This window comes from Bufo bufo, chromosome 3 (assembly GCF_905171765.1).
Source record: "Bufo bufo chromosome 3, aBufBuf1.1, whole genome shotgun sequence".
NCBI classification, from domain to species: Eukaryota; Metazoa; Chordata; class Amphibia; order Anura; family Bufonidae; genus Bufo; species Bufo bufo.
The window spans coordinates 529,280,624-529,307,302 of NC_053391.1; the positions used below are offsets into that span (position 1 = coordinate 529,280,624).

Sequence of the window (26,679 nt, forward strand, 5' to 3'; positions counted from 1 at the left end):
CTGCCACGTGGAGAAGAATATTTTCTGATAATTTTTCAATTTCGTTAAGTAAACAGATGGAAACATGACAAAACCGTTTGATTTCCTACGTAGGCATGTAATTTGGCTGTTTGACAAGTCTTATTGTTTGGAAGAAAAATATATAAAGCCTAATCCTTTCTCCCCTTTTGCATTATCTACCTCTGTTATGTTAAGAATATGCAAGAGAAAGAGATTTTTTTAAGGGACTGCGTTGTGTATTTATTGTATTTATTTTTCGTTCAATGTATATAAAAAAAAATAAAAAAAAAAATATATATATATATATATATATATATATATTAGGGATTGACCGATTATCGGTTTTACCAATATTATCGGCCGATATTCAGTATTTTGACCGTTATCGGTATCGGCATCTATTTTGCCGATATTCCGATAAGGTATGGGGAACACAGATCGCGCTGCTGTCAGTGCTCTCCGTGTTCCCTCAGCAGCACAGGGGAGAAGGAAGCAGTGTCTCCCTCCCCCCTGTGCTGCTGCCGCCAATATGAGGAAGGAGGACAAGAGAAGGGGAGGGGTTATGGCCACTGTGCCACCAATGAAGAGAAATCTCTCATTCATTCATATACAGGAGGCGGGAGCTTGCTGCAGAATCACATAGCCGGCTCCCGACCTCTATGACAAGTAGCTGCGATCAGGGGCGGATTAAGTGCATGATAGGCCCGGGGCTGTCTACCCAACTTGCCCCCCCCCCCCCCCCCCCCTCCATTTTAGTTTATTTTTTATTTTTTTTGTATGAAGAGGCTGCGGTGCTTCATGGGCGCCAGAGTCTCTTCTTAGGCCATATGACATCTTCAGACTAAAATAAAATACCCCAAATTGGGTCCTAAACTGAAAAATTTGGTCGCCAAATTTAAAATACATATAATTGTAATAAAAAAGACATGGAGGAGAATACAGCACCACATACCTCTTACATCCAGTGACATCTCCTGTCATGTAGACCTTCTCTTTCCTCTTCTCCTCCATTTGACCCAGACCACCATGGCAAATTCTTTCAGCCGCATCTAGTCTCTACTGTTTGTAACACAGACATGTTAGATTTCTCAATTTTTCCATCAACCTACTCATCCTGGTGTCCCCACAGTGTCATCCTGCCACCCCCAATACTGTGCCTGTTGTGCTCCCCAATGCCCAAGGAACTATACTGCTGAAAAAATAGTGACCCTAATAGACATAATTGGGGTAATTTATCAAACAGGTGTAAAGTAGAACTAGATTTCCAAAAGAGCTGTCAAATATGAAAGGTGGAATCTGATTGGCTGCTATGGGCAACTAAGCCAGTTCTGCGTTACACCAGTTTGATAAATTACCCCAAATGTTCCCATAGTGTCCACAGCAGCTATAATGTCCCCTAGAGTGCCCCCAGTAATAATAATACCCTATATTGTGCTCCAGGTAATAATCCCTGTATAGTGTCCCCAGAAATAATAGAATTGCCCCTACAGTGCCTCCCCAATAGCAACACCCCCATATAGTAATTTCCACCACACTGCCCCCTCCATAGTAATTTCCCCCCACACAGTAATTTCCCCCAAACTGCCCCCATATAAAAGTTTGCCCCCACACAGTAATTTGCCCCACACTGCCCCCACATAGTAATTTCCACCACACTGCCCCCACATAGTAATTTGCCCCCACATAGCAATTTCCCCACACTACCCCCACACAATCGTTTTCCCCACACTGCCCCCACATAGTAATTTGCCCCCACACTGCCCCATATAGTAATTTGTCCCCACAGAACAATTTCCCCACACTGTCCCCACAGAGCAATTTCCCCACACTGTCCCCACATAGAAATTACCCCACACTGTCCCCACATAGCAATTACCCCCACACAATAGTTTCCCCCACACTGCCCCATATAGAGATTTGCCCCCACATAGAAGTCCCTCCCATAATAATTTGCCCCCCACACTGCCCCCACATAGCAATTTGCCCCCACACTGCCCCATCTAGTAATTTGCCCCCACATAGTAGTTTCTCTCATAATAATTTGCCCCCACATAGTAATTTGCCCCCACACTGCCCCAACTAGTAATTTGCCCCCACATAGTAGTCCCTCTCATAATAATTTGCCCCCACATAGTAATTTGCCCCCACATAGTAGTCCCTCCTATAATAATTTGCCCCCATACAGCCCCCACATTCCCCCCCCCATGTACTCGATTTATCTTCCCTAATATGTCCTCCTGTGTGTCTCCCCCCCCCCCCCCCCCCCCCCAAAAGTAGGCACATGAAATAAAATAAAAAAAAGAACAAAAAATGAAAATATAAATACTCACCTATGTCCAGGGCCAGGCGCTTGCTCGCAGAGGAAGGCGGGATGAGTCAGGCGCGTCACAGTGCTGCATCCCGGCACAGGCGCGCCATGACGTCATCACGCACGCCTGCGCCGGGATTTCACTACCGCATAGGCCTCAGGCCTACTAGGCCTGAAGCCTATGGCGGTGATCGGCGACGGGACAGGGAGCTATGCGCTCCCGTGCCCCGCCGCAGTATGTGGGCGTTCGGGTCAGCGTTGGGCCCCCCATCGGTGCTGGGCCCGGGGCTGCCGACCCGAACGTCCCTATTGTAATCCGCCACTGGCTGCGATCTGCGGTAGTTAACCCCTCAGGTGCCGCGGATCGCAGCTACCGCTCATAGAGGTCGGGTGCCGGCTATGTGATTCTGCAGCCAGCTCCCGCCTCCTGTATATAAATGAATGAGAGATTTCTCTTCATTGGTGGCACAGTGCGCCCCCCACCCCAGTATTAAAAACATTGGTGGCGCAGTGCGCCCCCCCCAGTATTAATCATTGGTGGCAGTGGCCACAGGAACCCCTCTCCCCTGCTCCTCCGATCGGAGCCCCGGCAGTGTAATCCTGGGGCTCCGATCGGTTACCATGGCAGCCAGGACGCTACTGAAGCCCTGGCTGCCATGATAAGCTCCATGCTGCTGTGTGCACAAAGCACAGAGCAGCAGGGACAGTGTGAGCTCCTATTCACCCTGATAGATCTCTATCAGGGTGAATAGGACAAGGGTTCTAGTCCCTAAGGGGGCTAAAAGTTATAAAAAAAAAAAACACCAAAATATTCTAAATGAAAAATAAAGATTTACAAAAAAAAAAATACACATTAACAATAAACATATTAATTTTCAGCAGATTTGTGTAGGAATTTTTATTTTTTTTTCAAAAATATAAATTCCCAGAATATCGGTATAAATTATCGGCTATCGGCCTGAAAATTCACAAATTATCGGTATCGGCCCTAAAAAAATCAATATCGGTCGATCCCTTATATATATATATATATATATATATATATATATATATATATATATATATATATATATATATATATATATAAAGAAAAACCACCAGCAGCACCATCCAGGAGGGAAAAAAGGTAAAAAAGGAGGGTGTAAGGCCCAAGTATGGCAATAGGTGTTTACCCACTTGTATAAGACAAAAATTGGACTGCACTCCAAAGGACTTTTCAATGAGTCAATGCGCTTTATTGACCCATCAAGTGCCACAGAGCGACGTTTCGGCTCATACATGAGCCTTTCTCAAGCCATTATATATATATATATATATATATATATATATATATATATATATATATATATATATATATATATAATTTTTTTTTTTTTTACGGTGTAGAAATAAAATAAAATGGGTTTTCCAAGATTTTTTTTTATTAGATTTTTTTACTGATGACCTGTCCTCTGGATAACTTGACAAAGACTACATTGTAGTCGAAACGTTGCTGTTTTTATTGGTCGTTTTTGCACCTATATCATGGATTAACTACTAATAAAGGATTTATGGAGAATAATGCCACCGTCCTCTACTAACTGAACGTTTATCGGTGGGCTACTGCTGATCGGGGGCCCAAGGCTGTGCATATCTCCTGAATTGAGACAAGAAGGTACAGAAGTGCTGCTCTACATACAAATTTACGCTATCCTCTGGATAGGTCATCAGTATCTGATCGTGGGGGTCCGACACCCAGGAACTCCGCTGATCAGCTGTTTGAGCTTCCTTTCTTGTGAGCAACACTGCTTTCTTGCAGCTTGAATAGGGCTGACCTGCTCCTAGGCCACGTGATCAATGAACATGTCATCACTGGCCTAGAAAAAGCAGAGAGAAGGCCGCGGCATTTACAGAAGCACCACTGCCTTCTCAAACAGATGATCGGCAGGGGTCCTGGGTGTCTGAACCCCACTGATCAGATACTGATAGGATAGGTTAGGTTACCAGTAAATAAAGATAAAAATCTCGGAAAACCCTTTTAATAACTTTTCATATGTACCATAGTCTGCCAGCAGAGGAAGCCAGCTTGGAAAAATAGTACAGTCGTAAAGGAAATTGTGACATAGTTGCAAAAAATTGGGGCTACCCCCCCCCCCCCCCCCCTCTATTTCTCTCTCTCTCTCTGTGACCTCACTGCCATTCTTATATTCTTGGAAAACGTATCTTAGCTTGTCACTGTGGGGTGATCAAGCTGGTAGACGATCATAAGGCGCATTACCACGACCCGGTACAGGATACAATAAAGTTTATTTTGAGACAACGCGTTTCGGGGTCTCGACGGCCCCTTTATCAAGTCTACATGGAACATAGATAATAGGAAAAGTACAGTAAAAAATTATAATAAATAAAAACATATATATGTACGTTTCAAAGTTGTATATGGAATTTGGTATAGACAGATTGGTACATGTATATGTACATTTAAGAGTCGTATATGGAATTTAGTATATATAGTTATATATTTGCATGGATGAATATATAGATATTGATAAAACATATAGATATCAATAAAACAGGGGAAAACACACTCCATTGGGTGGGCAGGTGCATCAATAATTATATGAATATATAAATAAATGTATATAAAAATATATAAAAGAAGGCTGTAAGAAATCTCTCTGTATACATTCATAAATAAATAGGTTAATTATAAAAAATATATAAAACATAGATGATAAAATATTCAAATACTCGGTTAGGTGAGTAGATATCTCATTGGTACTGATTCATTAGCACATGTGAAAATGCCGTATATATATAATTAGTTGACGTATATTGGTAAGACTGTCATATGTAGGCACATATTTGGCAGGAAATATTTGCGTATTAAAAAATACCTGTGTCACCCTAGTTTTTTGTGCAGCTGGGTGTGTACTGCTTGGTTTCTTCTAAAAAAGGCGCATGTCCGTACCTGTGGGGTCATGTGAAACAAAAGAAAGGGGGGGGGGGTTCTTTTAAGACTTTGGCTAAAATGGATCAACCAGTAAATATATATACATTATGACCCTCTGACCCTATTTTTCTTCTTTTCTCTCCTTTCCCTCCTCTCTCTCCTTGCTTTCTCCTTCTTTATCTTCCTTTCTCCTCCTCCCTCACTTTCTCTCTCTTCCCCTGAACAAAAAGGAGAAAGAATTTATAACCATCGACTTTCCCACTATGGCAATATTCTACCACCTCCCCAAAGTACATAAGGACATAAATAACCCTCCCGGAAGACCTATAATTTCAGGTATCAATTCATTAACCAGTAACCTCTCGCACTACGTAGACCTGTTTTTACAAAAACATGTCACCAACCTCTGTTCCTACCTAAGGGATTCCTCCCAACTCATTTCACTGCTCAAAGACACCAACTGGGACCCCACTTACTGCTGGCTGACATTGGACGTTGCCTCCCTCTACTCAAACATCCCGCACGAGGCAGGCATTAATACATCCAACTATTATCTGGACACTGATGACCAATTGTCCCCCAAACATAAGATTTTCATAAGCGAAGCAATTAGGTTTATCCTGACACACAATGTGTTCATGTTTGAAAATAACATCTACAAACAGCGGAAAGGAACCGCAATGGGGACGCGTTTCGCGCCAAGCTTCGCGAATTTGTATATGGGTCGCTTCGAGGAGGAATTCATCTATAACCAACACAAATGGAGAAACAAGATTGTGTTCTATAAACGCTACATCGACGACTTGATCATCATCTGGAAGGGAAATGATGAGGAAGCCGAGGCCTTCGTGTCATACCTGAACTCCAACGAGTGGAACCTTAATTTCACGGTTAACAGCTCAATAACCTCAATCGAATATTTGGACCTCCTTTTATACACTGATGATAAAACTATCCTGACCAAAACATTTTTCAAAATGGTGGATGGAAACAACTATTTAGACTTCAGAAGCGCACACTATAGTAAGTGGAAAAAGAACATACCCTTCAGCCAATTCAAACGAATACGCCGGAACTGCTCAACCACAGCTGATTTCACAACACAAAGCGAAATATTAATATCTAGATTCCAAAATAAAAAATACCCAAATGGAATTATAAATGGGGCATATGAACGTGCAAGGAACCTCACACAAAATGAATGCCTCAAGACCAAAACAAAAGCAAAAGGAATAGAGAAATCAAAGAAGTACAGACCTTCGTTCATCACCACCTATAATTCAAATCATGCCAAACTTAGGAACATTCTAACAAAACATTGGCATATTCTGAAAAGCGACCCCTACCTCAGACACAATATTCCGCAAAAACCACGGATTACGTTCAGGAGAGCGAGGACCTTGAAGAATGCACTGGCCCCCAGCAAGCTGAAACAGAAAGAGCCCCCTATAAAAATCAATGTACATTCCGATACTGTAGGCAGTTACAAATGCAATCACACTTTGTGTAAGTGCTGTAATAGTATAACCCATCGTAGAAAAGAGTTTAGGAGCAACTTCACAAAAGAAGAGTTTCACATCAAAAGTTTTGCTAACTGCTCCTCATCATATATAATCTACCTCCTGGAATGTGAGTGTGGACTACAATATGTAGGTCGCACGATACAAACACTCAGAGAACGCTTAAACAAACATAGGTCAAATATCGTGAAGGGCTTCATGAAGCATAGCGTGTCCCGACATTTTCTCAACGTCCACAATAAAGACCCTACAAAGCTGACGATTACTCCTATTGAACAGATTGACGCAAACTGCTCAGCAAGATATAAGACTCTCCAGAGGAGAGAAATGTTTTGGATCTTCAAATTATATACATTAGAACCACATGGACTCAATGAAACCCTGGAAAGCAAATGTTTCTGATTCTGGGTCCCCCCCCCCCCCCCCCCCGTATATTTTTTTAATATTTATTTATTTATCCATTTTTTATTATATATACATATATTACATATATATATATTTTCATTGTTTTATCATTATTATTTTTTTATTCTCCCCCCCCTCTTCCTCCACTAACTCTGCTCCTTATATATACGCAAATGCGCATCCATCCTTTCGGCTGCAAACCTACAAACTCGGAACTCAATCCCAGAGTAACTCCATCGCATGTCTTAATAACAACGAATCATACATATTCATCTCATCATTACACCTGAGTAGTACTATCACAAAGCACATCAACATAGTTCACCATATAATTATAGCACATTGCTTATATCACTACCTCCCTCCAATCTCATTCATAGTCCTTCCCTCCAGTCACATCAATCATCCCTCCAATTTTTCATATATCAATACACACACCCACTCTACTAATATCCTCCCACCAGGTCCTGCCACCCTTAATACCCAGCATGTCCCATTAATACTGTCACCCTCCTTTGGACAAAGATCCTACAATACATCATTTCTCTTCCCCAGACCAATTGCTTCTATAGAACTGCTCTGGCTAACAAGTACATCAGCCGTGCCGCTCAAAGAAGCGGCCGACACTCCCGCATTTGCATAACCACGCCCCTTCATTTGCATAGCCACGCCCGACCTCCCGATATCAATTCCCTCACAGCGCGCGCAGACCTCTTTGCCTGCGCGCCCTTTCTACACGTGCCACACATAGGACTGTAGTGGTGAACCGCTGCTCTCACTCAAAGTGTAACAAGAACAAAACTAAGGTAACCAACCTAAAATAGATACATTTGTGTATACTTATCTGATAACCCATCTCCTTTTCTTTTATGTATATAAGGCATGAACATATAAAGGGAGAATAGAAAGTTTAATATATATATATATATAGGATTGAGAAGAGAAAGATATGGGAGGAATGGAGGGAAAAGAAGAGGGGAAGAGAGAGAAAGTGAGGGAGGAGGAGAAAGGAAGATAAAGAAGGAGAAAGCAAGGAGAGAGAGGAGGGAAAGGAGAGAAAAGAAGAAAAATAGGGTCAGAGGGTCATAATGTATATATATTTACTGGTTGATCCATTTTAGCCAAAGTCTTAAAAGAACCCCCCCCCCCCCCCCCCCGCTTTCTTTTGTTTCACATGACCCCACAGGTACGGACATGCGCCTTTTTTAGAAGAAACCAGGCAGTACACACCCAGCTGCACAAAAAACTAGGGTGACACAGGTATTTTTTAATACGCAAATATTTCCTGCCAAATATGTGCCTACATATGACAGTCTTACCAATATACGTCAACTAATTATATATATACGGCATTTTCACATGTGCTAATGAATCAGTACCAATGAGATATCTACTCACCTAACCGAGTATTTGAATATTTTATCATCTATGTTTTATATATTTTTTATAATTAACCTATTTATTTATGAATGTATACAGAGAGATTTCTTACAGCCTTCTTTTATATATTTTTATATACATTTATTTATATATTCATATAATTATTGATGCACCTGCCCACCCAATGGAGTGTGTTTTCCCCTGTTTTATTGATATCTATATGTTTTATCAATATCTATATATTCATCCATGCAAATATATAACTATATATACTAAATTCCATATACGACTCTTAAATGTACATATACATGTACACATCTGTCTATACCAAATTCCATATACAACTTTGAAACGTACATATATATGTTTTTATTTATTATAATTTTTTACTGTACTTTTCCTATTATCTATGTTCCATGTAGACTTGATAAAGGGGCCGTCGAGACCCCGAAACGCGTTGTCTCAAAATAAACTTTATTGTATCCTGTACCGGGTCGTGGTAATGCGCCTTATGATCGTCTACCAGCTTGATCACCCCACAGTGACAAGCTAAGATACGTTTTCCAATATATACCCGAGTGGCGACTTGGCCTTCGTCCCAAGGGGCTTCTTGACGCATCTGGCAGCACTGACCTGCACCTTTTATACTTCACTGCTCACCTACAATACGGTTGCACTTAACTTCGGTGCAACCACAACAGGTGAGTCTATCGCATCCACCAGCTCTCTGAAAGAAGCTGTTGCACCTCGACTTATTTACCCTATGAGCGCCTTTCTCACCCTTTGGCCGTTACCTTACCATTCTTATATTCTTGGCCTGATCCTTTATGATGCTAATACCATAGAAGGTCTTCCCTCCTCACAGCCAGCGGAGCAAAAGTTGCTGATCCCTTTCCTCTCTCTTACCAGAGGGCACAGTGGAAGAAGCCAGTGATGCTGCAATCACTTCACAAAGCTGACCTACCTCAATTTTTTGCTCCTTTAAGCAGCCCAGATTCTTCCTCTACCTGGGCTGACAGCCAACCTTTAGCCTGTCCACTTAGCCAGAATAGAGGCTTTCCTCTTCATAGCTCGTACAGACCAGAGCTATGCCTCCTGGCTGCTTCCTTTCATCAAGCCCAGATAAACAATGTTTGAGATGGGTTGCCACCTTTGATTTCTAGACAATCAGCCAGAATCTCTTTTTCTCAGACTAAAAGGGGACCGCAGCCTCTCTTAAAGCCATACAGGCCAAAGATCAGGCTGACCCGGAATCCATTCTAAAGGACCCTTTAGAAAGAATGAAGCTCCATCTAAAAGAATATCACCAAGGCTACTTTAGATTTAACTGTTGTCATTGCCTCATTTGGAGAATGTGCAGACCACATTGAACAAAAAATATACAAATCCTCCATCGCATAAAAAATCTTGGTGGATGCCCATAACACACTTGAACACCTGGATGCTGTCAAAAACAAATTGGCTGGTATTGAAGACAGGAACCACATGAATAATGTAAAATTCTGCAGCTTCCCCAAATCAGTTGCCTCTGCAGAACTTTTGCTTGTTTACAAAAACTAATAAAAGCTATTCTGCCTTAGTGTTCTACATGAGATCTGGTTATAGGCTGTGGTCACAGTACTTTCTCACCCAGAGACTCTTCCAATCTCAACTTCTTCATTGCTTGCATTCACCTTTTTCACTTAAAATAGCAACTAATGCTGTCCTCTAGGTAGTCAGGTAGTCTTCCGGACCCTGGACATCCTGCTTTTTACAGATCTCTCACAGGCATATGAGCAAGAAGGAAGCCCTCTTCTGTCACTCAAGTGCTGAAGCAGTGTCTTAAAAATTTTGCTTTCCCACCAAGATCATTATCTTAAGAGATGGTGCCACTTATGTATTCAGTAGCTTAGGAGAAGTAACTGAATTATTTCAGTAATGGGACCTCAACTCCTCTCTGCAAATCCTGGCAAGTCACCAAGCTCTCCAATGACTTGACTACCACCACCATGGCTACCTCAAGTATTCTCGCATGATTTGGCCATCCTATTATTATACTTTAATGTTTCTTTGTACTTATTGTATCTTGTTTTGTTTTCCACCAATTTTCATCATCACTGTATCAACCCATCATTCTTCCCATAAATGGCTATAATACTTGCGCACTGATGGTCCCTCCAGACCCTCTATAAGCTTCTGTTGCTTTTAAACTTTTTATCCCTTAATGTTTAAGGGTCTAAACAGCCATTTCAAAAAATGCCTCCTATGGAAAGCATTAAACAGCTTAGGCTACTTTCACACTATCGTTCGGGGCTCCGCTTGTAAGCTCCGTTTGAAGGCTCTCACAAGCGGCCCCGAACGGATCCGTCCAGCCCTAATGCATTCTGAGTGGAGGTGGATCCGCTCAGAATGCATCAGTCTGGCACCGTTTGTCCTCCGTTCCGCTCAGCAGGCGGACACCTGAACGCTGCTTGCAGCGTTCGTGTGTCCGCCTGGCCGTGCAGAGGCAAACGCATCAGTCCAGACTTACAATGTAAGTCAATGGGGACGGATCCGTTTGAAGTTGACACAATATGGCTCAATTTTCAAACGGATCCGTCCCCCATTGACTTTCAATGTAAAGTCAAAAGGGATCCGTTTGCATTATCATGAACAAAAAAAAAAAAAAAATAATAATATTTTTTTATTTTTGTTCATGGTAATGCAAACGGATCCGTTCTGAACGGATCTAAGCGTTTGCATTATAGGAGCGGATCCGTCTGTGCAGATACCAGACGGATCCGCTCTGAACGCAAGTGTGAAAGTAGCCTTATGCAGACACTTTATGTATTCAAGAATCCCTTTTTGAAAGTGTTTCCTCCACAGTTGTCCAACAGGAATTTCCCTCATTATTTCTCAAATGCACATACGAAAAAAGCTGGTATTTTTTTTTGCAGTTAAACAATCTGTAAGTTTTCAATTAATCTTTGTTATCTCTGATGCCAGGGGAGCTTTAGGTCTAATCTGCAACATCTACAATTCCATATTCACTATTGTCAATATACAGTGCTACCCATAATTATTCATACCCCTGGCAAATTTTGACTTAAAGTTACTTTTATTCAACCAGCAAGTAATTTTATGACTGGAAATGACATAGGTGTCTCCCAAAAGATAATAAGACAATGTACAAGAGGCATTATTGTAAAAAAAAAAAAAAAAAAAAACATTTATCAGCTTTTATTTACATTTGAGCAAAAAGTGTCTAGTCCAAAATTATTCATACCCTTCTCAATAATCAATAGAAAAGCCTTTATTGGCTATTACAGCATTCAAACGCTTCCTATAATTGCAGACCAGCTTTTTGCATGTCTCCACAGGTATTTTTGCCCATTCATCTTTAGCAATGAGCTCCAAATCTTTCAGGTTGGAGGGTCTTCTTGCCATCACCCTGATCTTTAGCTCCCTCCACAGATTCTCAATTGGATTCAAGTCTGGTCTCTGGCTGGGCCACTCCAAAACGTTAATGTTGTTGTCTGCTAACCATTTCTTCACCACTTTTGCTGTGTGTTTTGGGTCATTGTCATGCTGAAATGTCCACTGGTACCCAAGGCCAAGTTTCTCTGCAGACTGCCTGATGTTGTCGTTGAGAATCCTCATGTATTGCTCTTTTTTCATGGTGCCGTTTACTGTGATTTAGGTTCCCTGGTCCATTGGCTGAAAAACACCCCCAAAGCATTAGGGTCCCACCACCATGTTTGACAGTGGGGATGATGTTCTTTGGGTTGAAGGCTTCTCCTTTTTTACTCCAAATAAAGGAAACATCATTGTGACCAAACAATTAAATTTTTGTTTCATCTGACCATAACACAGAAGGCCAGAAGTCGTCTTCTTTGTCTTCTCTGTCCAGATGAGCTTTTGCAAAGGTCAAAAAATTACTTGCTGGTTGAATAAAAGTAACTTTAGGTCAAAATTTGCCAGGGGTATGAATAATTATGGGCAGCACTGTATATGCTTCCAATTCCTCTCAGGTTTTCTTTTTGAACTCGGTGAAAAGAAAGCTTCAAGGGAAAATTCAAAGGAAACATATTCTCTGTGAAAATGTCAACATTATACATAATGCTTTGTTAGACGGTACATACAGTGGTCGTAGACCTCATCAATTAAGGGCATAGCTCCTTGAGGAAGACTTATATGGTGTATGCAGGTGCCTTCCCACCTAAGGCAAAGACTATTCATTCTACTCCAACCGTTGCAACATGTACACCCTTATTGACATGTTCCTTACTCATAAATGACTTCTTCCTGAAGTCACACTGCAAAATTGGCCACTTAACGTGGTCAGGCCACGCCCCCCCCCCCAGTAACTAAGTATTTTCTCTCCACTGTGCCCTAATAACACCTACGTATGGCACAATAATACCAGTTTATTATCCCTTGACTCTGTTTAAGCCGTGATATCGACACACCTTAATTCTTCACTATTATCAAATTTGCTTCAAAAGATCAGTTTTTGCCTTTGGAACTTAAATAAGACCTATTCTCGTGGTCTCCTCATTCAACAGGCATCTAAATTTAAAAAATCAGCACCAGCAGCATCAGATACTTTTAGCAAAAATTGTCCCTTAGAGGATCAGCAACAGCTTAACCTATCACCATTATTTTATCCTCTCCTAGAGAAACTAGACTTAACTTTAGGAAATTCTTGGTTTTAGAGTTTGAGAAGAAGAGTAAAATACTAAAAATGTCTTGCTACGTTTCCTATGACAAAGTAGAAAAGCTAATGTGTTAGGACAGCTCAAATCAAGGCCAGAGTGACTTACCTGGGAATTCCAGCCATTAGTGACAAAATGCTAAACCCCCAAGATATTCAGATTCAGAGATTATTACCACACACTTTTTAACTTAAAGGGAACCTGTCAACAACTTTATGCTGCCCATACTAACGGCAGAATAAAGTAGACACAGGTGAGTTGATTTCTGCGGTCTGTCATTTATAAGTTAAAAATAAGTGCTTGCCAAGAACCAACATCACAATCATTGCAGACTGGGCCTGGAGAAGAGTCTCGGCCACCTGAGAAGAGTCCTGGTTATTCATGAATTCCTGCTCTCCTGCCCACCTGCTGATGACTGACAGGCTTCTATATAGTTTTCTCCCTTTCTCTCTAGGAAAGAACTGCCAATCATCAGCAGATGGGCGGGAGATTAGGATATTAGGAATAACCATGACTCTTCTCCGGTAGATTTTAATATTTTCAAGGCCTGTGCTGCAATGATTATGATGCTATTTCTCGGCAACCACTAAGGCCTCTTGCACACGAACACGGGTCTGAATGGGGTCCGTGATCCGTCCGTTCCCCCCAAAATAGGACAAGTTCTATCTTTTTGCGGAACGGAAGCACAGAAAAGAACCCCACAAAGTGCTACCGTTCCGTATCGTATCTCAGTATTTGCGGACCCATTCAAGTAAATGGGTCTGCATCCATGATGCGGAATGCACACGGCTGGTGTCCCGTGTATTGCGGACCCGCCATATGTGAGTCGCAATACAGCCACGAGGGACACACATTCATGTGCAAGAGGCCTAACTTTTAGCTCGTGAGTGACACACTGCCTAAATTAGCATTTTTGTCACTAACTTATACTGCCCTCAGTGAGGTCAGCATAAAGTTGATGATGGGTTCCCTTTAAACTTAGATCAAGGGACCAGTGATGGCCAGTTCGCATTGTTCGCCCGTGAACATTTGCGGGCTGCTATCTTTCTTCACAAGTCCGGCGAGGCACAGGTAAGCCCTTACCTGTGCCTGTGCCGTGAGCCGGTCTGAAAACAAATGCGGTCACCAGGAGCAGGCAGTTCCGAGAACAGCCCGATGAAGGCCCCCGGTGGCTGTTCTCGGAACAGCCTGTTCCCGCTGACCGCACTGGTTTTCAGACCGGCTCGTGCACAGGCACAGGTAAGGGCTTACATGTGCCTCGCCGGACTTGTGAAAAAAAGACGCGGGGCGAACAATGCGAACTGGCCATCACTGGAAGGGACACCTCAACCCGCCTGAACCTTAATGAAAGATTTCCTAAACTCACTCTGAATCTATAGACTGATCAAAGGGTAGAAATGGCAATCTATAAATCATGGGAAAAGAAAACTAAAGTGCTCTTCCCCGGATCATCCGACTAGTCAATTCACCTGGTCCAGACAGGTTTTCTAATGAAGAACGTAAAACATTTTAGACTCCTTGTCCTTGTTTGTGATTTAGTCATGGAAATAGGCACATTCCCTGTGGAAATGTTGAAAGCGACCATCATTACCTTGCCAAAACCTTGCAAGTATCCAGATAGTGTGCAAGTTTTCAGCCAATCTCAGTCTTAAATGTGATTCCGATTCTTTTTGCATTATACTTTGTGTATTTGTTGCTGTTGCTCATTCTCATAACTGCCGCCTCTGAAGTTGTCCCTAATCAGTCTTCACAGTGCAGTACTGAACAGTGAAGGCTTTGCTCACTGCTGCTGCACCAACAGACAGCGCAGAATATATATATGGCGAGTTTTAGTAATATAGGTGTCAAGGCAGAATATATAAATGGTATACAGGTATATAGTCAGTTTTAGCAATATAGGTGTCAGAGCAGAATGTATAAATTGTATATGGCGAGTTTTAGTAATATAGGTGTCAGGGCAGAATATATAAATGGTATACAGGTATATAGTCAGTTTTAGCAATATAGGCAGGAAGCAGTGAGTACAGCAGCAGTGAGCGAGGAGCTCTTCACTGCTCAATATTGCGCTGCGCTGAACAGTGAATCAACTAATTGGTAATTTAATTTGAGTTAACAAATGAGTATATTGCAAAAACAATCAGAATCACTTGCCCTACGAGTTTAAGAAAAATAAATAAAAGTTGCGCCTAACGTTCAGACCTAAAGCTAATACTAAGGTACTGGCTAACAGAATCCCCCCTATTCTTCTAAATGTTATTTAAAAAAATTGACCACATGGAAGTTGCTTAAGGTGGGTGAGCACATAATGGTACAAGCATACTAATCCGATGACTACTGCAAATGACTGTCGAGTGTCTCATTAGTTTCTCTCTTTTGGATGCGATGAAGGCGTTTGACTATACTATACGTTGGGACTATACATTTGGCACCTTAAAAATGTTGGCTTTACAGGCCCCATACTGTCTGCCATGACAGCTTTATACACATTCCCCACAGCCATAGTTCTGGCATCCTTTCTAAACCCTTTGACATCACTAATGGGGGCCTGAAAGGGATGATCCCTGTCCCTCCGTATATTCATGTTGGTGATGCAACTCCCTGAGGCTATCAGATCATACCCCTGAATACACGGTTTCCTGTCTTGTACTGGAAATAAATCTTTTCACAGTTGGCATTGTCTGAACCCTTAATAACCCACAGGATTCCCTCCCTCTTTTCTTAGACACATTAACAATCATCGCACTATACTCATTTTTCCTTTTTGATGCACATTGTCGTTTCCCCACAAACCAGAATAGAAAACAGATTAATGTTGGGAAAAAAAAGTGTGTGTATATATATATATATATATATATATATATATATATATTTATATATGTATGCCCGGCCTGACCTGCTGAGAGTTGACAGAAAACATGCTTTAGGAGGGTATAAAATGAATGAGTCAAACCTTAAGCAGTGAATTTTTAGTACATTTGTATTATTCATTTGATATTCATATTCATTGTTTTATTGTACACACGTCTATTATCAAGAAATAAGCAGATACTATGGATAGCCTCAGGCAGTCCTTACAGCAGCTACTTATTACAATCCTTACAGCAGCTATTTTTGTTAAAGAACACATTGCAGATTCTTTCTCTGCATAACAGCAAGGACCTGCCATGGTCCATGCTGCGGGTTGCTCATATGTGTGTACAAGGAGACATAGCATCCTGCTTTTTGTAGGCCCCTGTATCCACTGTCTCCTTACACTCTGTCTCCTTGTGCATAGATATGAGCAGCCTGAAGCATGGACTGAGACAACCTCAGATATACATGTTATTTAGATTAATTTTAGTCTGCCCTTTACTTCAAATCTCACATCTAAGCACTTACCACCTCCAACCCAAAAATATTTCTCATATTTGCTCCTTCTACAACCCTGAGTCAACAAAAATTCTTGTGTGCATGCCCTTATCATCTCCTGCCTAGACTACTGCAACATATATGTTCTGGGGCCTTCCATCTAAAATTGTTCTTCCCGTTCAATCCATACTGAACTCAATTCTCAGTTATTTAACCTCTCCACTTGTTTCTCTCTCTCCACTACCATCTGCCAATCCCTTCACTGGCTTCCCATCACCCGCACATTCAGTTTTAAATACTAGCAATGACACTCAAGGAGTTTGACCACACATTTCTGACCTACTCTCCAGATACATCCTCACAAGACCACCCTCTTTGTTCTCCCATTGTCTGTTTTTTACATAATTGTCTACATGTGCCTCTCTTATACTCTGGAAGCACATCCAAAAGCAACTTGAAAACTCACCTGTAGGAGAGCCTGCAACATACCACAACCCTGCTGCCCTTAAACTGCCATATGAGCAGCTTTTACCCTCACATACTATCTTCCCTCATACGAGAGCCACACTCTCTTTAAACAGCGGCGGGGTGCGAAGAGTCACATCTCTGATGTTTATGACGTATCCTGGGAATAGGTCATGAATATGGGAAAGCTGGACAATCCTTTTAATCCATGCTTATTGTACTATGTGTACATGTATGTATACCCTAAGTATATGTACAGCACCCTGGAATTAAAGGGCATCTTTCAGCAGATGTGTACCTATCAAACTTTCTGACGTGGTCCATGTGCTCTTGGCAGCTGAAGACATTTGTGTTGGTCCTATCCTAAGTTCATATGTGCCCATGTTGCTGAGAAAAATGAGGTTTTAATATAGGCAAATGAGCCTCTAGGAGCCAGACGTGATGATGTTTTCACTGCCTGGCCCTGTCAAGTCCAGAGGGTGCGGCAGTTGCAGAGAAAGCTCAGCTTCCAGTTGTAATGGAAACACCCCGTTGCTCCTAGAGGCTTGTTTTCAGATTTTAAAGGGAAACTGTCATCAACTTTATGCAGACCTCACTGAGGGCAGCATAAATTAGTAACAGAAATGCTGATTTCTGCGGTGTGTCACTCATGAGCTAAAAGTCTGTGGCTGCCGAGAACCAGCATCATAATCATTGCAGCCCAGGCCTTAAAAAGAGTCACATCTACCTGAGAAGAGTGCCGGTTATTATAATCTCCTGCTCTCCCACCCATCTGCTGATGATTGGCAGTTCTCTATTAAGGAGAAAGAGAGAAAACTCGGTAGAAGACTATTCATCATCAGCAGGTTTGCAGAGAGAGCAGGAATTCATGATTGACTCTTCTCAGGTGGCCGGGACTCTTTTCTAGGCCCAGTCTGCAATGATTGTGATGTTAGTTTTTGGCAACCACTTACTTTTAACTTATAAATGACAGATCGCTGAAATCAACTCACCTGTCTCTACTTTATTCTGCCGTTTGTATGAGCAGCATAAAGTTGATGACATGTTCCCTTTAAAAGATCATTCTTTTCCGCAGTGCGGACACATGATCATGGGACCAGCACAGATGCCTTCAGCTGCACATGCACCAGCTCAGCCAGTTTCACAGGAACAAATCTGCTGACAGATGCCCTTTAATGGTGCTTTAAAAAAAAATGACAATATTTTAGTAATAATGCCTAGTGTAGATGATCGGTCAGGGTTCTTGCAAATGTATGTCGAGTTCTCATATTAAAGGGGCCATGGACCCATGTTCTAATACAGTAAACTTAGCTGTCTAGACATGCATGTCACAGTAGCTCAGATGATGCATTTGGTGTAGAGCTAGACACCTTCTTCTAACATTATACCAACTGTTGGTTGGTTTAGTTTGAAACAGAATAGTGTTGCAATTTTGGGACAACTTGTTAGACATTAGGCTGTGTCCTCTTCTCAATGAATCCATACTAATGGTAAGCTATTCCCCCTTTAAAGACTCGACACAAAGATTTATTCTAAATCTAAATTTGGAAAATTGTTTCACATTTTGGAGCAATTTACGTCAAATTTAGGTGCTCTCACATTAGTAAATGTGGGCCAGTGTTACTTATCTCCAGTGTGAGGAGTTCACCCTGCCTGATTAATATTATAATGCCTATTGTAAGCTATGATGAGCCATGTAGTGGCCTGCCAGGGAAGTTAATTGCTGAATGGGTCTTCAGCCTTCAGTTGTTGATGGAATGTAATTATAAGACTATTCTGCATCTCATGATTTGGGAGCGTACATTACATTAGAGAAAACTACAGTTTCTTTATTTTATTCGCTGTGATGCAGTTCTTTTTAGGAGCAACACAAATTCAAACAATCTGTTTAAGTAATCGATAATGCATTGGTTTATTATTATGTTATGGTTTTCTAGTACTTTACGTAATGAGCCTTGACAAGGATGTCAAATGAATGGGGCCATCGCATACTATATACAGTGGATATAAAAAGTCTACACACCCCTGTTAAAATATCAGGTTTCTGTGCTGTAAAAAAAATGAGACAAAGATAAATCATTTCAGAACTTTTTCCACCTTTAATGTGACCTATAAACTGTACAACTCAATTGAAAAACAAACTGAAATCTTTTAGGTTGAGGGAAGAAAACAAAAGAAACTAAAATAATGTGGTTGCATAAGTGTGCATACCCTCTTATAACTGGGGATGTAGCTGTGTTCAGAATTATGCAATCACATTCAAAATCATGTTAAATAGGAGTCAGCATACACCTGCCATCATTTTAAGTGCCTCTGATTAACCCAAAATAAAGTTCAGCTGCTCTAGTTGGTCTTTCCTGAAATTTTTTGTCGCATCCCACAGCAAAAGCCATGGTCCACAGAGAGCTTCCAAAGCATCAGAGGGATCTCATTGTTAAAAGGTATCAGTCAGGAGAAGGGTACAAAAGAATTTCCAAGGCATTAGATATACCATGGAACACAGTGAAGACAGTCATCATCAAGTGGAGAAAATATGGCTCAACAGTGACATTACCAAGAACTGGACGTCCCTCCAAAATTTATGAAAAGACGAGAAGAAAACTTGTCTGGGAGGCTACCAAGAGGCCGACAACAACATTAAAGGAGCTGCAGGAATATCCAAGCCAGGCTACATTTTGCAAAAACACATCTGAAGTCTCCCAAAAGAATGTGGGAAAAGGTATTATGGTCTGATGGGACCAAGGTTGAACTTTTTGGCCATAATTCCAAAAGATATGTTTGGCGCAAAAACAACACTGCACATCACCAAAAGAACACCATACCCACAGTGAAGCATGGTGGTGGCAGCATCATGCTTTGGGGCTGTTTTTCTTCAGCTGGAACTCGGGCCTTAGTTAAGCTAGAGGGAATTAGAACAGTCCAAATACCTGTCAATATTGGCACAAAACCTTCAGGCTTCTGCTAGAAAGCTGACCATGAAGAGGAACTTAATCTTTCAGCATGACAAGGACCTAAAGCATACATCCAAATCAACAAAGAAATGGCTTCACCAGAAGAAGATTAAAGCCCAGACCTGAATCCGATTGAAAATCTGTGGGGTGATCTGAAAAGGGCTGTGCACAGGAGATGCCCTCGCAATCTGACAGATTTGGAATGTTTTTGGAAAGAAGAGTGGGCAAATCTTGCCAAGTCAAAATGTGCCATGCTGATACTCATACCCAAAAAGACTGTGCTGTAATAAAATCAAAAGGTGCTTTATACAGTATAGTTTATACAGTTTATAGGTCACATTAAAGGTGGAAAAAGTTCTGATATGATTTATCGTTGTCTCATTTTTTTTACATAACAGAGACCTGACATTTTAACAGGGGTGTGTAGACTTTTTATATTCACTATAACTATGAGGTTGAAAATTATTGGAACCAAGGTGATGCAAAGCGTAAGAGCTGATTATTGAAGATCATCCTGCTGTTATTCTCCCTTTATTCTTTCCCCTTTGTCTTGCTTGTTAACCTTATAAATGTGCATTAGACTGTTGTATGTAACTCGTCTTGTATAAAATATCCTATTGTCCTGAAAAATCAATGCAAAAAAATTCTGTTGTAGGTGTTTACATGACATGTGCAGATCTAAATATTTCAAAATTTTTATCTACTAGAAACACTGTGCTTTTTTTCCTACAGTCTTTCTGCTGTCCGTCTGTCACTTAGGTCGACCTATGTTTGTATGTAAGCAATAAATAAAGAATTAGATGGAAAGCTGTGTGAGTGCAAGATCCGACTGCATAGGGTTTGTGTCTGTAGCCTGTGAACATTGGAGATGCATTCCTCCAGATGTGATATTATAGGGTATTTACAGGGAATCTGTCAATGTGAAAATGCTATCCAGCTGCTGGCACCTGGAAATCCCTGCACTTTCTATGGTTAGAAGTCCAGTAGGCGATCCTATTCAAGAATTTTAAGCCTTCCGAGTATGATCATAAAAGAAAGTATGTTGTTCACTGCTTAAAACCGCCCACTGGACTCCTAACATTTTTCCCACTAAACTAAATCTCAAGAACTTCTTACGCCATGTCGTGATGCTGATAGATCACACTTCATGTTCCACAGGACGTTCCTTTTTACCAAGAGTATTGACAAAATTGCTTCCGTTTTCATTTTAGCTGTATTAGTGACCCCTTTAGACAGACTGTGCATTAAAATGTGGTTGGCACGAGCCGCTGTCTTGAAGGTTTATTTTAGAACTTTAATTATTACCTGATCATCACTCTGTTTTGTGGGACTAAAGGGGTTCTCGAAGACCAGGATCTCCTTTTCATATTTACAGTCAGGGAGCCGGGCTTAAATAGAGCTCCCATCATCACCTCTCTCAGTCCCCGCTAGATCGAAAGTATGACGTGCCATAATCATGCACTTCACTGTTGCTGGCTAGTCAATGGCCGTTCTGCTGGCCGTGTCTGCAGTGTAAATCTCGCGCCGTTCAGTATTCGGCGCAGGCGTAGTGAGGGAGAGATGCTCGGCGGCTGCTGGCTTCTTCGCTGCGCGAGATTTAATCTGCAGACACGGCCGGCGGGTGGAGAACAGCGCTGCCCTGGACCTGTAAATCAAGAGAAGAAGGGCGTGAAAAGAGGTGGGCAAACAGAGCCTCAAGGAGCAGGTGCAATGCCCCCCCCTGCTCCTAGAGGCTAATTAGCATATTATAAAAGTTTGTTTTTCTCAATAAAGGCTTTAGGCAGTGAGATGGCACTAATATAGTTATGTTCAGCTGACATTAGCACATCGCTAATGTCAGCCAACCTAATACCCATTTTTCAGGTGACAGAAACCCTTTTAATGCCGGCATTCCGGCAAGTGTTCAGTATTTTTGGCGGGAGATAAAACTGCAGCATTAAACATAAAAGGGACTGAACTGTTGCATCCTGAACGAATTGCTTTCTATTCAGAATGCATTAGGATTAAACTGATCATTTTTTTTCTGGTATTGAGCTCCTGTGACGTAACTTAATTCCGGAAAACAAAAACGCTAGTGTAAAACTACCCTTAGAGTGAGCTGTTCAAAAGTACACGCCCCCAATCTGGTTAGGCCATGCCCCCTCCTCAGCTGACGGATTGGAAAAATGAAGTTAAAAATCAACTTCTAGGTCCCGCTAAGCCGTGCCCTTCATCCGATTAGGCCATGCCCACACCTCAGCCGACAGGGATTGAAAAAATGAAGTTAAAAATCAACTTCTGTCAGCTGCAGGGGTGGGAGTCAGAGTGACTTTCTCCCTGCAGCTCACGCTCAGACAGCACAGTGCTGCTGTCTGAGAGTGAGCTGTTCAACATTACATCCCTGTGTCCGTCCATGCCCTGCGCCAGACGGAGGACAAGTAGTATGAAAGCCGGACTGTCCTGCCTAAAACTGGGGTGATCTGAGGACAAGTAGTATGAAAGCCGGACTGTCCTGCCTAAAACTGGACCTCTGGCCACCCTAGGGGCAGGCTGCTGGGGAAGTCACAGTTAAGGGGATGGTCCACTATGGAGGTCAGTGTTAAGGGGCAGATTGCTGTAAAGGCCGCTGTTAAGGGGGCGGGCCCCTGTGGAGGTCATTGTCAAGGGGGTGTTGTGCTTTAAAACTCACTGTTAACCCCTTAAGGACACATGACGTACCGGTACGGCATGTTTCCCGAGTCCTTAAGGACACATGAGGTATCGGAACAAGGTGCCTGCTCAAATCATTGTTCCCGTGACCCCCCCCATGTCGGCGATCGCAGCAAACCGCAGGTCAATTCAGACCTGCGGTTTGCTGCGCTTTCTGCAGTTTCTGATCCCCGCAGTCCCTGACGGTCCCTGATCCCCGTGGTCCCCCGAAAATATATATTTTTCAACCCCCCTACACCCCTGAATGATTTTATGCAGGAAGGGGGGGGAGATGTGCAGGCGGGATCGCGATCCCCCGCCCGCCCCCTCTTGAATATTCATTGGTGTCCAGTGGTTATACCAGAGTGTCAGCACATTGCTGACACTCTGGTATAAACGGCTGACATCTGTGCTGTGATGTCAGCCGTTTAACCTTTTCCATACCGCGGTCCGTACGGACCGCTGTATGGAAAAGGTTAACAGTCAGGGAGCTCCCTCCCTCTCCCATTGGGGGGCTGCTGTGCCTTTGCAGCCCCCAGACAGGATGGTGTCACAGAGGGAGGGAGCCCCCAGACAGCCCCCCTCCTTTCCCTTCCCCGTCTGCTCAGTTGTGGCAGACGCGGAAGGTTCCCATGGCAACAGGACACCTTCTCAGGCATCCTGCTGTCCATGGTGCTAAACAGATCTGTGCTAAAGGCATAGATCTGTTCAGACAAAGTGTAAGTAAAATACAGTACAATACACTATATAGTGTACTGTACTGTATTATACAGACATCAGACCCACTGGATCTTCAAGAACCAAGTGGGTCTGGGTAAAAAAAAAGTATACATATTAGGTATCGCCCGGCTCTATAAAAATATCCCATGACCTAACCCCTCAGGTGGCCACCGTAAAAAAATAAAAACTGTGTAAAAAAGCAATTTTTTTTGTCATCTTACGTCACAAAAAGTGTAATAGCAAGCAATCAAAAAGTCATATGCACCCCAATATAGTGCCAATCAAACCTCATCCCACAAAAAATGAGACCCTACCTAAGATTATTTCCCAAAAACTGTAAAAACAATGGCTCTCAGACTATGGAGACACTAAAACATGATTTTTTTTTGTTTCAAAAATGAAATCATTGTGTAAAACTTACATAAATAAAAAAATTGTATACATATTAGGTGACGCCGCGTCCGTGACAACCTGCTCTATAAAAATACTACATGATCTAACCTGTCAGATGAATGTTGTAAATAACTAAAAAAAACTGTGCCAAAAAAGCTATTTCTCGTTACCTTGCCTCACAAAAAGTGTAATATAGTGCAACCAAAAATCCTATGTACCCAAAACTAGTACCAACAAAAATGCCACCCTATCCCGTAGTTTCTAAAATGGGGTCACTTTTTTGGAGTTTCTACTCTAGGGGTGCATCAGGGGGGCTTCAAATGGGACATGGTGTCAAAAAAAACAGTCCAGCAAAATCTGCCTTCCAAAAACCGTATGGCATTCCTTTCCTTCTGCGCCCTGCCGTGTGCCCGTACAGCGGTTTACGACCACATATGGGGTGTTTCTGTAAACTACAGAATCAGGGCCATAAATAATAAGTTTTGTTTGGCTGTTAACCCTTGCTTTGTAACTGGAAAAAAAATATTAAAATGGAAAATCTGCCAAAAAAGTGAAATTTTGAAATTGTATCTCTACGTTCCATTAAATCTTGTGCAACACCTAAAGGGTTAACAAAGTTTGTTAAATCAGTTTTGAATACCTTGAGGAGTGTAGTTTCTTAGATGGGGTCACTTTTATGGAGTTTCTACTCTAGGGGTGCATCAGGGGGGCTTCAAATGGGACATGGTGTAAATAAACCAGTCCAGCAAAATCTGCCTTCCAAAAACCATACGGCGCACCTTTCCCTCTACGCCCTACTGTGTGCCAGTACAGTAGTTTACGGCCACATATAGGGGGTGTTTTTGCAAACGACAGAATCGAGGCAATAAATATAGCATTTTGTTTGGCTGTTAACCCTTGCTTTGTTACTGGAAAAAATATATTAAAATGGAAAATTTGCCAAAAAATCTCAATTCTAAAATTTTATCACTATTTGCCATTAACTCTTGTAGAACACCTAAAGGGTTAACGACGTTTGTAAAATCAGTTTTGAATACCTTGAGGGGTGGTTTCTATTATGTAAGCCTCACAAAGTGACTTCAGACCTGAACTAGTCCTTGAAAAGTGGGTTTTTGAAAATTTCCGAAAAATTTCAAGATTTGATTCTAAGCTTCTAATCCTTGTAACGTCCCCCAAAAATAAAATATCATTCTCAAATTGATCCAAACATGAAGTAGACATATGGGGAATGTAAAGTAATAACTATTTTTGTAGGTATTACTATGTATTATAGAAGTAGAGAAATTGAAACTTTGAAATTTGCAATTTTTTTATATTTTTTTGTAAATTTGTTATTTTTTTATAAATAATTATTTTTTTTTTACTTCGTTTTACCAGTGTCATGAAGTACAATATGTGACGAATAAACAATCTCAGAATGGCCTGGATAAGTCAGTGTTTTAAAGTTATCACCACTTAAAGTGACACTGGTCAGATTTGCAAAAAATGGCCTGGTCCTTAAGGTGAACTAAGGTTGTGTCCTTAAGGGGTTAAATGGGAAGGCGGCTGTGAAGGTCAAAGTGAAGCCCTTCATATTTAATAAAACTTGTACTTAATTCATTTATATCTTTGGTTTTTCCACTTCCTGTGAAGCGCTATTGGTACAGGAGGTAGGTGTTATCAGTGACCTCTACACAATGTTTTCAATCACCGATAACCCCTCCCTCCTGTACCGTATTCACAGCAGGCAGAAAAGCAAAGATATAAATGTGTAAATTTCAGGTTTTACTGAATATTTTCCCAGAAATATATCAATGTGCTCCTCTTCTCCTGCTCTTTAACATGATGCCTGAAGATTGCATTTTGTGGGGACAGGTCCTCTGTATGTATTTGCATGTATTTGTGTAATAATTTTACATATATTTCTGGCTTAAATTATAGTAGATCTAATAGCCTATGGAGGCCTAGTCCCTTCTGTTAAGCCCGGCCCATTTTTTGACAAAAATATTAAGTGGTGAAAAATGGAAGAAAAAAATTAGTTTTGTGCTAAATTTTGGGATTTGTTTACCCCAATATAATGCATGCAGACTGTAGTAAATTTCTCTAATTATTTTCAAATACCTATTTTCAGCTGAATGTTTGTATATGTACCATATCTGTCTGGGGGTATTTATGCTCCACAGTCTCGCTCATATTTGCTTAAATTTGTACTTTTATTTTAATTTAATTTCTTTTCTTTTCCAGTATGGTATCTCTGCAAAATTGCCACATCCAGAAGCCCCAAAAGCTCCACCACCACCTGGACCAGCATTTGGATCTGTGCCTCCACCACCACCGCCTCCACCACCACCCCCACCGCCTCCACCACCACCCCCACCGCCTCCACCACCTCCTATGGCTGGAGGACGTCCTGGAGCTCCACCATTGCCTGGGTTTGGTCCAGGGCAGTATTCCCCTCCTGCTAAGTCTCTCCCTTTTGGCTTAAAACCTAAAAGAGAGTTCAAACCAGAAATGGGAATGAAGAGGCTAAATTGGCAAAAAGTATTATTTTTATTTGTCTACTTACAATATAATGTTGAGTGTTATACAATGCTAGTTATTAAGTGTGACACCTGCATGGCAGTAGAGTCTTATCACAGTTGATGTTTTTCAGAAATGCTGAATTAATGTAATATTCATTCATAAATTCTCAAGGAAAGTCCTTGTGGATTCCACAGCCTGGTTATGTCTTACAAACTGAAATTATGTATGCACTCGAGCCGTCTTGGCACAAGTAGAATAATGATCTCATGACATGACAACCTTTTTGAGTCCAAGGACACAGTCACCTATTGTTTGGAAGCATAGATTAACCTCTCTGCCTTGCCATTACTGTAGTACTTCATAGTCCTCAATATTATCACACAGCTGCATGTCTCTTTGAAGTGAAATATTGTGA

General features: G+C 41.5%; 1 protein-coding gene across 1 annotated transcript in view; it reads left to right on the plus strand.

The window, feature by feature from the left end:
* The window catches only part of DIAPH3 (diaphanous related formin 3), a 754,726-nt gene that overhangs the window by 313,496 nt on the left and 414,551 nt on the right, over positions 1 to 26,679 (plus strand). The window contains 1 exon segment of the mRNA XM_040425381.1: positions 25,986 to 26,282. Within this exon segment, the coding sequence (XP_040281315.1) occupies positions 25,986 to 26,282 (297 nt within the window).